General features: G+C 37.4%; 2 protein-coding genes across 2 annotated transcripts; one reads left to right on the top strand and one right to left on the bottom strand.

Moving 5' to 3' along the window:
• Window positions 1–2,096: 2,096 nt before the first annotated feature.
• Window positions 2,097–3,806, top strand: LOC107564471 (vitelline membrane outer layer protein 1-like). The gene is made up of 5 exons (XM_016249564.1): window positions 2,097–2,452; window positions 2,871–2,992; window positions 3,090–3,203; window positions 3,524–3,705; window positions 3,795–3,806. The coding sequence occupies exons 1-4, from the start codon at window positions 2,246–2,248 to the stop codon at window positions 3,702–3,704; spliced, it is 624 nt and encodes a 207-aa protein (XP_016105050.1). The 5' UTR covers window positions 2,097–2,245; the 3' UTR covers window position 3,705; window positions 3,795–3,806.
• Window positions 3,807–9,234: 5,428 nt separating this feature from the next.
• LOC107564472 (vitelline membrane outer layer protein 1-like) lies at window positions 9,235–11,493 on the bottom strand. The gene is made up of 5 exons (XM_016249565.1): window positions 11,139–11,493; window positions 10,614–10,738; window positions 10,340–10,453; window positions 9,473–9,654; window positions 9,235–9,378 (listed from the first exon to the last, which is right to left on the bottom strand). The coding sequence occupies exons 1-4, from the start codon at window positions 11,343–11,345 to the stop codon at window positions 9,474–9,476; spliced, it is 627 nt and encodes a 208-aa protein (XP_016105051.1). The 5' UTR covers window positions 11,346–11,493; the 3' UTR covers window positions 9,235–9,378; window position 9,473.
• Between the last annotated feature and the right edge of the window lie 643 nt (window positions 11,494–12,136).

Here is a 12,136-nt window from a genome sequence, read left to right as displayed (position 1 = left end):
AAACTCGAAAGCATAACAACTGAAGGTCTATGAAACGTCAGGGTTTTTTTAAACAATGGCACTTTAATTTTTTAACTCCAATTTGAGTGCAATCATATAGCCTATGAAGCAGCAGCAGGATTTCGCTTGCTCTTAAAGCCTTCCTCAAACATCTACATTCACAAATAAAACAATGATTTTTGCAAAAAGAATGATTATCAACTGAGAATTTGTTATTCATATGGTCTGGTGGTCATACGGCATATGCCTGCGAATATACGAGACAAACTGCGTTCCGTATAGCTTTCATACGGGACGCTTCTTTGATCCCTTAAATTCGGGATATAATGCTATAATGCGGAATGGTTGGCAGCCCTATCGCAGTCTGTACTCTGTGAATTGTAATTGTTTAAATGAATGTGTTATTTACATATTTACAAGTGTGGGGATTCTAGACTCAAGATAGGCATACAGGTATTTTGCTGGATCAGTGTTTGTGTTTTTGTGTGTTCATTTACATACAGGTTGTTGATGTGTTCATCTGTGCTCCTGGCTGCTGATTGGCTAGAACCAGATATCACAGTATTGATCAACTGTATAAATACATTCTGAAGCAGCTGTGAAAGAATCAGGCAGATTCACGAGTTCACACTACCATATAACTGGATTGAGCAATTTCTGTCCAGAGGGAGGGCTCCGAGCTATCCCTAAAATGGGATGAGAAATAGAACTAGATAAAAAAGTTAGTCAAGACAAACTTTAAGTTGGCTTGAGAAAGTCGGACCAGAAAGCTTGAAAAAGCTTGAAAAGTTTAAGAAGTTTAAAAAGTTTTAAGTTTGATGGTTTCCAGACTGAAACAGTTTGAAGTTTAAAGTAGTTTAAAAGCTTAAAGTTTGAATGTTTTGAAGCCAATACAGTCTGTCATAGATAGATAGATAGATAAAATCAGACGATAGATAGATAGATAGATAGATAGATAGATAGAAATAATCAGATGATAGATAGATAGATAGATAGATAGATGGATATAATCAGACTGAAGATAAATAGATAGATAGACAGATAGATAGATAGAAAGAAATAATCAGATAGATAGATAGATGATAGATAGATAGATAGATAGATAGATAGATAGATAGATAGATAGAAATAATCAGATGATAGATAGATAGATAGATAGATAGATAGATAGATAGATAGATAGATAGATAGATAGATAGATAGATAGATAGATAGATAGATAGAAATAATCAGATAGAGATTGGTGGAAGAGAGGTGTCTGGTCTGTTGTTCACCTGCTAGGGAAAGATGGTTATTTTATGGATCACAGTACTTTTTGTGAAAAATATAATATCCATTGTCATTACAAGCAATATAATAGCGTATTGAACTGTATTCCAAAGGCCTTTGTACTGTTGGTTAGAAATATGGTGCCCAACGTAACTGAAGCTCTTCATTTACCTTCTTTGATAATAAATGGGCAAGATTTTATTAGGAGTAGCCTGCCAAATATATTAATAAGGACTTTATTGACCCAAGATAAATGTCCAAATCAAGCTAGTCGAAATAACGTGAAATATCTTTTTTCCCAAGAGCTCTATTTTTAAATTAAGAAGACAGTTCATGTATCTCTCCTTTCCCATACCCCCCAAAGCCAAGGAAGTACATTTAACAGTTTTAATGATATCTACCCATCTTTAGAGTTTCTTAGATATAGATTTAATATTGATCACAATAATTGTACCTTTATATGTTGATATTGAAACGACTGTACATTTATTCTTTGACTGTTCATTCAGTAGAGCCTTTTGGTCTGATACATTTGAGTGGCTTAAAGTTTCAATGAAGCTGTCTTCTCAATTTTCTAAAAATAATATAATTTTTAGTCTAATAATGGAAGATGTACATACTCAAGATGCACTGAATAATTTTGGGTAATTTTTATATTCATAAATGTAAGTGCCTTAAAACAAAGCCATTGTTTTTTGTTTTTCAAAAGGAATTTTCGTATTGTGCTAGTTAAGGTGATTAACTATCGAGCTCCACCTGTGCCGAATTGATTGATTGATCGTGCTCCTCCTGAACCTTGTTAATGAAAACATTATTTCTGCTGACAGACCACAGGCAGTTCAGAAAGGTTTCTTGTTTTGGATTTGAAAAAACTGTTCCTTTGAGTAATTTTACTGGCTCTGGTTCAGTTTTACTTTACAAACCAAACAGAATTATTTTCATCAGTGTTTTGATCCATCAGGCCAGTGCTGCAGCAATGCATCAGTTCATTTCCATGATGTTTTCACTGCTAGTCATTACTGGACTGCAGGTGAGTGTTGAGTCCACAGGAACACGTTCTGAGCGAAGCATGGACAGAAGTTACAGATCAGAGCTGACTGTGCCGAATGGAGGGAGATGGGGGTCGTGGGGTCCGAGGGAAATGTGTCCAGCTGGAATGTATGCTGTAGCATTCCGTCTAAAGGTAAGCTAAGCACTGACTTAATTACAGTAGTATGGGGTTTGTTTAATGCTTGAAAGTGTAAGCTGGTGACTGAGGGTTGAAGGTTCAAACCCTTAGAAAAAATCAACTTTGGAGTTACTTTTAGTGATTCAGTTCCAGATTTTTCTAAGGAAACTGCACCTGCTCGAGTTTGACTGCTTTGATTCATACTAAAGAAACCAAGTTGAATGTTACTATGGATTGGGTTAGTCCAGGGATTCCCAGCTCTGTTCCTGAAGATATGCTAACAGTGAACGTTTGATTCAACCGAACACCTCTTTAGTAGACATCCAAAGTGTGTGATGTAGGTGGACCTCCAGGAACACTAGAGGTTTGGAGTTAAGATCACTCATCTCTTTCTAATACAGTGTCTTTAGTGTTGTTGTTGTTGTTGTTTAAGGTGGAATATCGTACTCTAGGGGATGACACCGCACTCAATGGGATTCGCCTATACTGCATTGATGTGTCTAAAGTCTCAAACTCTATTCGTGACTACGCCTCAGTTCAGTCAGATGTGGGCAGGTAATGGGCTAAAGCTTTTTTTTAAATAAGCTAGACAAATACATTTTCTTAAATGATTGGTTTGATCAAAGGCTTTTTTTTTTTTTTTTTTCTTCAGCCAGGGTCGGTGGACTGATATCAAATGGTGTCGTTCTGGATTGATGACTGCTTTTAAACTGAATGTCGAAAGGCCTCAAGGAGATGGTGACGATACGGCCGCAAACAACATCATGTGAGTTTGTGCTATGCTAAAAGTCCTTTTAATCTAATTTGGTGCTCTAAATGACTAGTCTTTTGCAAGTTGCTTGTAAATCACTTGTTATGCTTAACTATCATCACCTAATCTTACTGGAACTGATTGCAGGGCTCCAGACTGACTAAAATGGTTGCATTTGTGACTAAAAATATTAATACAGGAGTAATGTTTGCTGAGGTACTGTATAAATGTTATGGTTTAAATATGTGCATTTAATGCCTTTTTCTCTTGTTTTGCATTGTTTCGTTAATATTGATTGAAACCACATTTTTGTTATGTTGCACCCAATCTTCCAGGTTCCAATGCAGTCATGGGCCTTCTGTAGTGGGTGAAGGCACAAGCTGGGGCGACTGGGACTACTGGAGTAATACATGTGACGGAAAAGGGATTTGTGGTATCCAGACACGGGTAGAAGAGTCACAGGGACGAGGAGACGACACCGCTCTCAATGATGTGCGCATGTACTGCTGCGATTAAGGTGATGTGAACACAATCAAACACTTGGATCACAGCTGTTTGGATCTGTGATGTTAGTGCTGGCTTATCTGACTTTGGCTTTTCTTTCAGTTGTTAGAGGACGACAGTAAGAAGATCACAATTGATCAGCATACTGTTATGAGCTCACGTTGACCTATAAAAGCCAGTCACACAAAGCCTGAGATGTGATCAGGACCTCAACACAGAGCAGAGACTGACAGTACATCTCACTTGTGTCTTATCAGTTCATGCATTTCATTATCCTGGACTCCCATGAATTATGTCCCAATCTATTAAAATACCAATTTAACTTGAAATGACTGTTTGTCTGTTGATTTAATGTGCTTCGTTGATCTGATTGAAATCATTAATTGAAATTCTTTGCGCATTTTTTAAATTTATTTTTTGACAGAAATGCTTTGTGAACAGGCATATTTCCAGCCTATTAAAAAAAATATACTTGCATGTATTTGAAATACATTTTTTCATGCAAGTATACTATAAATAATGTACTAAAAATACCCTGCAATTGTATTTAGTATATTAAACTGGCGTACTTTAAAGTCTGCTAAATTAGAACTAGTTTGTACTTAATGCACTTTAATTGTGCAGAAGTATAGTGCTGAAGTCCAACTAAAGATCTACTGAAGTATATTTGTGCTAAAGTGGAACTATTGCAAGTATACTTCAGGTACTTTAAATATTTTGCATTTGAAAACTGATTCAAAGATCATATAATCGTCATCAAAAGTGATCTTAAAACGCATAGTCAGGTCTATATATATTTGGACACTGACACTATTTTCATAATTCTGGCTCTGTATGCCACCAGAATAGAATTAAAATGAGATGAAATTGAAGTGCAGACTTTAAGCTTTAATTCAAGGGGTTGAACAAAAATATAACACCAAATGCTTAGGAATTACAGCCATTTTTATAAACCGTCCCCCCCCATTTTCAGCGGCTCATATGTAATTGGACCTGCATCTAATGTTAATTTTTAATATTTTCTTGAATCCTTTGCCGGCAGTGACTTTAGTGTCTTAAGTCTGGAACTCATGGACATCAGCAGAGCTGGACTTTTTCACTGGAGGAAACGTTAGTATAGATTATGGACCAAACCTTTCTTAATGCTGGATTTGTTTCCGCTTTTGTCTTAAGACATTAACTGATGGACTGGAGTGATGTGGATTATTGTGATGTTGTTTGGACTCATTCTGATGGCACCCATTCACTGCAGTGCATCCATTGGTGAGCAAGTGATGGAATACTACATTAGGTTAATTTTTTTTTTATGAAGTATTAATTTAAAGGAATTTGCTTTACAGTATATTTGTCTTTAAAACCTCATGAAAGGTAATGTAAACTATCAAGCAAAGCGGTTTCAAAGGGTACATGCATTTGACCCGATCAGTCAGTGTTTTTCTAAAGCGTGTTATTTACATTTACTTTTGCATTATCTTGAAGGATTATATGGATAAACACTGATTCTTTCTTTCCTCATGCAAATTACTACGACTTCAAAAGTCAAGTTGTTTGAAAATATTTCTAGTTAAATTTGTCTCGTGCACCTCGTAAGAAAGAAAATCATACAGGTTTGAATGAAGGTGAGTAAATGATGATTTTAGCTGGTCTTTTCCTCGCAAATGTTGATACATGAAATGCAAATCTAAGTAAATTTGAGGCAGTTGTTTTTTTTGTCGAGTTTATATTCTCTGTTGCAAAACATGCTTAGTATTTTTCTCTGTACGCTCAAATTACAAAATCAAAGCAGTAACTCCGCATTTGATGGGAATTTAACCAAGTAAAACACTTTCCAAGGACACTAATGGTTTGTGTGTGCATTTACAGGACATTGACGTGTGCTTGAGGTGCCTTCAAGTCATGTCGGATAGATCGTATTTACGAGTTGAGTGCACATGAACGCCACCACAAAGTCGTTTTTATGAGTGGGAAACTCTAAATTTTCTTTAAGACCCGAGTTTCCGAGTTGGAGGTGTGTCAGTGAGAAAACGTGTTGGATGCAATGGAGCCAGCCAATGCATTCAAGTCCTCCTGGGATGTTCCTACTTACGACTTGACAAGTCGTAATAACGAGGTCGCCGTGATTTTGCCAAGTAAGACAAGAGTCCTGGATCAGCATAACTGTCCAAAAATATAGGCTTAACCCAATCCCTAACCCTAAACCTAACCCTACCCATAATTTATTCCTAAAAACAGTGTGCAATGATGCTTAACAAGGGTATAGAAGCACCTAACCCTGATTGTAAGCCTAAAACAGACATTTACTGAAAAGTTCTCAATTCTGATTGGTTGTTAGGAATGTTGTTCCAGGAACATGTTGTACTTGGTGAAATCATGGTGACCTAATAACGACGTCAGGTATGTTCAAGTCACTTTGGTCGAAACAAGATGGCGATTTAACTTTTCTATGTATAATTCAACAATTTTTTAAACTCTACATATACAAAATGATGAATAAAGAATGTGCATCATTGAGTTTTTGCTTTTTCTGTTATTCAATTTATGAAGGTGATGTAAGCTGACTCATTAGGCTATGTTCTATGGTAATTATAAAATAATATATTTTGTATATGTAACTTATATAGTTTTATTTTACATTACAAAAAAATATATATAATTTTATTAAAGGGGTAACATGATACGATTTCAATTGGTCCTTTCTCTTTGGAGTGTTACAAGCTCTTGGTGCATAAAGAAGATCTGTAAAGTTGCAAAGACTAAAGTCTCAAATCCAAAGAGATATTCTTTATAAAAGTTCAGAGTCAGCCACGCCTACCTAAAACGCCTCGTTTAAACACGCCCCCACATGTCTACATCACTATGTGGGAAGATTTGCATAACGCCCGGATCGGCTTTCAACGTGGACGAAGCGGAGTCCAGCCCGGGGTCCAGCTCACTCAAGCTTACTTTAGGCCGCGGTGTTGTGAAAGCAAAACTACTTTGTTTGGTCTTCCAAATGAGGACGATATCTGCTTCGTCATGCCTGGAGCTGATCCGTGCTGGTCGCTGAGGAAATACATCAGATCGGATCGGCTTTCAACGTGGACGAAGCGGAGTCCAGCCCGGGGTCCAGCTCACTCAAGCTTACTTTAGGCCGCGGTGTTGTGAAAGCAAAACTACTTTGTTTGGTCTTCCAAAAGAGGACACGACTAGAAGTCAGTGGTTAAGTTGTATTTACAACACTGTAACACAAATATTCAGATGTGTGCAGCTGCCACTGACGATTCAAACTCGAGTTTTGAGCAGTGTAGAGTAGCGCTTGTTGTTTGTCATTTCTCCGATCACAAATGCAGACAGAGTTTTATGTTTATGTGGCGTGATGCAACGCAACGCGTAAAAAGACAGTATATCAATATACTATAAGTATTTAATATAAGTCATTATAATCCGTAATTATGTCCCCACTGGATGCAACAAATGCCTCGTTTATAATGGGTTTTAATGTTTTTGTCTCGTCGCGCCGGCCGGGACACGGCAGCACATTATGGTGAGGGGCGTAACATTTCCGTCACACGCTTGAGGTATTCGGCCAATCACAACACACTGGATAGCTGGCCAATCACAGCACACCTCGCTTTTCAGACCGATGAGCTTTATAAAAATTGACGCGTTTCAGAAAGGCGGGGCATAGAGGAGAAACAATAATGTACAGTATGTGGAAAATAATGTTTTTTTTACCGTAAACCACAAACATTTCATTACACCAAATACACAACATAATGTTCTTTTTAGCATCATATGACCCCTATAATTTCAACAAATTTACTGTCAATGCTGACGCTACATAACTTTTTTGGCTCTTAAACATCTGGAGGGAGAATATGGAGACAACAATTCAGATAGATAAATAGGGGTTAGATCATGTAACGATTTATACTACAGCCCCATTGACTCCCTCTGCCAATGCATTGATGAAATTAACAGTTGGATGTGCGAGAACGTTCTTCAGTTAAACAAAGAAAAAACCGAAGTCATTGCATTTGGAAACAAAGATGAAGTTCTCAAGGTGAATGCATACCTTGACTCTAGGGGTCTAACAACTAAAAATCAAGTCAGGAATCTTGGTGCGATTCTGGAGACAGAGCTTAGTTTCAGTAGTCATGTCAAAGCTGTAACTAAATCAGCATACTATCATCTCAAAAACATTGCAAGAATTAGAGGTTTTGTTTCCAGTCAAGACTTGGAGAAACTTGTTCATGCCTTTATCACCAGCAGGGTGGACTATTGTAATGGTCTCCTCACCGGCCTTCACAAGAAGACCATTAGACAGCTGCAGCTCAGCCAGAACGCTGCTGCCAGAATTCTGACTAGAACCAGAAAATCTGAGCATATCACACCAGTCCTCAGGTCCTTACACTGGCTTCCAGTTACATTTAGGATTGATTTTAAAGTACTTTTACTCGTTTATAAATCACTCAATGGCCTAGGACCTAAATATATAGCAGATATGCTCACTGAATATAAACCGAACAGACCACTCAGATCATTAGGATCGAGTCAGTTAGAAATACAGAGGGTTCACACAAAACAAGGGGAATGTGCTTTTAGTTATTATGCCACCCGCAGTTGGAATCAGCTTCCAGAAGAGATCAGATGTGCTAAAACATTAGTCACATTTAAATGCAGACTCAAAACTCATCTGTTTAGCTGTGCATTTATTGAATGAGCACTGTGCGATGTCCGAACTGATTGCACTATATTATATGTATAATCGTCTTCTTAAATTAATTTTAAACCTCTTAAATCAATTTTTTAAATCATTTTCAAAGTTTTTAAATTCCTTGTTTTATTGTTGTGATTATTTTTTTCTTTTCTTTTATGTAAAGCACTTTGAATTACCATTGTGTATGAAATGTGCTATACAAATAAACTTGCCTTGCCTTGCCTTGCCTAGAGCTGTTTTGGACTTTTTCACTGGAGTAAGTGTAATTATGGATTATGGATATTTTAGTTAAAAATGTCTTAATGATGGATTTGTTTCGCTCTTCTTCTCAAGATGTTAATTGATGGACTGGAGTGCTGTGGATTACTTGTGGGTTATTGTGATGTTTTAGCTGTTTAGACAACATTTAAAAACTCCTTTCAAATGGCATTGCGTGGACCTTTTGGAAAATTTTTATTGAATGCAATTTTTATTTTGATATTTAGTGGGTTCACAGAAATAATTTAATTATATATTGTAAGGACTCCTCTCATGCTTTGATGCTTGAATTAAAGCATTAAATGTGCCTGTTCTTCACAAAGCATTTCTTCATTTTTTGATTAGTCAATCATGAAAGCTAAAAAAAATGAATGAATGAGATGCAAAGAAATATTCAATTGTTAATGATTTCAATCAGGTCAACGAAGAAGCACATTAATCAACAGACAAACACTAATGTCATTTCAAGCTAAATTAATATTTTAATAGATACAGCTTTACAGTTAATGTAGATTATGGAGTTCATGGATTTGAAATGCATGAACTGATAAGACACAATAAGTGAGATGTACTGTCAGTCTTTGCTCTGTGTTGAGGTCCTGATCACATCTCAGGCTTTATTTTTTGACTAGCTGTTGTATGACATGGTTAATGTGAGCTCATAACAGTATGCTGATCAATTATGATCCATCTGATCTTCTTGGTCTTCTTGTTGTCGTCCTCTAACACCTGAAAGAAAAGCCAAACTCAGATAAGCCAGCACTAACATCACAGAGATCTTCCAAACAGCTGTGATCCGAGTGTTTGATTGCGTTCACATCACCTTAATCGCAGCAGAACATGCGCACGTCATTGAGAGCGGTGTCGTCTCCTCGTCCTTGTGGCTCTTCTATCTGCGTCTTGATACCACAAATCGCTTTTCCTTCACATGTATTACTCCAATCGCCCCAATCACCCCAGCGTGTGCCGTCACCCTGCAGTAAAGGCCCTCCACTGCATTTTAACCTGGAAGAAGTTTGGGTGTAAAAACATGATAAAATGTTGTTTCAATCAGTACCAACAAAACAAACTCTTGGAACTTGCCATTTGACTTGCACCTAAAAAAAAAATTTAGGTGCCACAGAATAAATTTTCTCTTTTTATAATTTAACACTTTAACATTAGTCATACATGTGTTGGTCTCATCTTTTCATGCGTTTATCAGCATTTTAATCCATCTTGTACTTTAGATGTCATGGGAACTAAGGTTCACTTAAAGTGGGAGCTAGGCACGCGACGCTATCAGATTTTCCTGTTGCAATAATTGCTAAAGCTTTATCACGGTATACAGTATTATCACAGTACCACCAATGCCACAACCAGATCTGCTTTTAGCAAGTGCACCGTTAGCGCTGGTCGTTTTCTCACCAAAACTTTGATGTGCATTGTCTCAAATTATGTGATCGTAAAAAAAGCAGGAAAAAAAGGCATTACATGCACATTTTTAAACATGTACATTTATATAGTTGCCAGTGGTGACTTCAGCAAAAATATTACTCACGAATTAATATTTTTAGTTGCAGTCTGGAGCCCTGCAATCAGTTCCAGTAAGATTTGGTGATGATAGTTAAGCATAATGAGTGATTTACTAGCAATTTGTAAAAGACCAGTCATTTTAGAGCACCACATTTTTAGCACATCACAAACTCACATGATGTTGTTTGCGGCCGTGTCGTCACCATCTCCTTGAGATTTCTCGACTCTCAGCTGAAAAGCAGTCAAGAATCCAGAAGGACACCATTTGATATCAGTCCACCGACCCCAGCTGAAGAAAAAACACAGTTTTATTGATCAAACCAATCATTATTTTTAAGAAAATTTATTTGTCTAGCTTATGAAAAAACTGCCTCGTACTCTTAATGTAACAATTCTTAATAACTGCAAACCTGCTACATTATTACTCTTTAGACTCTTTAGCCCATTACCTGCCTACATCTGACTGAACTGAGGCGTAGCTGTGATACGAGTTTGATGAGCCTTTAGACGGATCAACACAGTGAAGACGAATCCCGTTGAGTGCAGTGTCATCTCCTTGAATAGGATCTTCCACCTTAAAAACAAAACAAAACAAGAAAACACTAAGACATAAGAAAGAGAAAAGGAGTAATCTTAACTCCAAACCTGTAGTGTTCCTGGAAGTACACCATCACACATTTTGGATGTCTACTAAAGATGTGTTCAGTTGAATCAAAAACGTTCACTGTTGGTGTATCTTCAGAAACAGGGCTGGGAATCCCTGGACTAACCTTCACATTTCTTTAGTATTAAGCAAAGCAGTCAAACTCGAGCAGGTGCAGTTTCCTTAGAAATACCTGGAACTGAATCAGTAAACGCAATTCCAGAGTTGATTTTTTCTAAGGGTTTGAACCTTCAACCCTCAGTCACCGGCTTACACTTTCAAGCATTAAACAAACCCCATACTACTGTAATTAAGTCAATTCTTAGCTTACCTTTAGACTGAACCCTGCGGTGTATGTTCCAGTTGGACACATTTCCCTCGGACCCCACGACCCCCATCTCCCTCCATTCGGCACAGCCAGCTCTGATCTGTAATGTCTGTCGATGCTTCGCTCAGAACGTATTCTTGCGGACTCAACACTCACCTGCAGCCCAGTAATGACTAGCAGTGAAAACATCATGGAAATGAACTGATGCATTGCTGCAGCACTGGCCTGATGGATTAAAATACTGATTTAATTCTGTTTGGTTTGTAAAGTAAAACTGAACCAGAGCCAGTAAGACTGCTCTAAGGAACAATTTCTTCAAATCCAGAACAAGAAACCTTTCTGAACTCTCTGTGGCCTGTCAGCAGAATCTGCCTGATTCTTTCACAGCTGGTTCAGAATGCATTTATACAGTTTATCAATACTGTGATATCTGGTTCTAGCCAATCAGCAGCCAGGAGCACAGATGAACACATCAACAACCTGTATGTAAATGAACACACAAAAACACAAACACTGATTCAGCAAAATCTCTGTATGCTTATCTTGAGTCTAGAGTCCCCACACTTGTAAATAACATACTGTGTCTGTACATTCATTTAAACAATTACAATTCGCAGAGTACAGCCTGTGATAGGGCTGCCAACCATTCCGCATTATATAGAAATGTCCCGAATTTAAGGGATCAAAGAAGCGTCCCGTACGAAAGCTATATGGAATGCAGTTTGTCTCGTATATTCGCAGGCATACGCCATATGACCACCAGACCATATGAATAACAAATTCTCAGTTGATAATTAATCATTCTTTTTGCAAAAATCATAGTTTTATTTGTGAATGTAGATGTTTGAGGAAGGCTTTAAGAGCAAGCGAAATCCTCTGCCGTCTGCTGCCGCTTCATAGGCTATATGATTGCACAAAAAGTTGAGTTAAAACATTAAAGTGCCATTGTTTAAAAAAACCCTGACGTTTCATAGACCTTCAGTTGTTATGCTTTCGAGTTT

Source organism: Sinocyclocheilus grahami, unplaced genomic scaffold (genome assembly GCF_001515645.1).
Source record: "Sinocyclocheilus grahami isolate Dianchi unplaced genomic scaffold, SAMN03320097.WGS_v1.1 scaffold939.1, whole genome shotgun sequence".
In the NCBI taxonomy this organism is placed as follows: Eukaryota; Metazoa; Chordata; class Actinopteri; order Cypriniformes; family Cyprinidae; genus Sinocyclocheilus; species Sinocyclocheilus grahami.
The sequence above is the reverse complement of the archived record's forward strand: the minus strand, read 5'-3'. Positions and strand labels throughout refer to the sequence as shown.

Excerpts from the sequence above, each read along its gene's own strand:
- LOC107564471 (XM_016249564.1), top strand. The coding sequence starts at position 2,246 with ATGCATCAGTTCATTTCCATGATGTTTTCACTGCTAGTCATTACTGGA. Across the intron at positions 2,993-3,089 it reads GTTCAGTCAGATGTGGGCAG|CCAGGGTCGGTGGACTGATA; the intron begins GTAATGGGCTAA and ends TTTTTTCTTCAG. Across the intron at positions 3,204-3,523 it reads ACGGCCGCAAACAACATCAT|GTTCCAATGCAGTCATGGGC; the intron begins GTGAGTTTGTGC and ends CCAATCTTCCAG.
- LOC107564472 (XM_016249565.1), bottom strand. The coding sequence starts at position 11,345 with ATGCATCAGTTCATTTCCATGATGTTTTCACTGCTAGTCATTACTGGG. Across the intron at positions 10,739-11,138 it reads CCGCAGGGTTCAGTCTAAAG|GTGGAAGATCCTATTCAAGG; the intron begins GTAAGCTAAGAA and ends TTTGTTTTTAAG. Across the intron at positions 9,655-10,339 it reads ACGGCCGCAAACAACATCAT|GTTAAAATGCAGTGGAGGGC; the intron begins GTGAGTTTGTGA and ends AACTTCTTCCAG.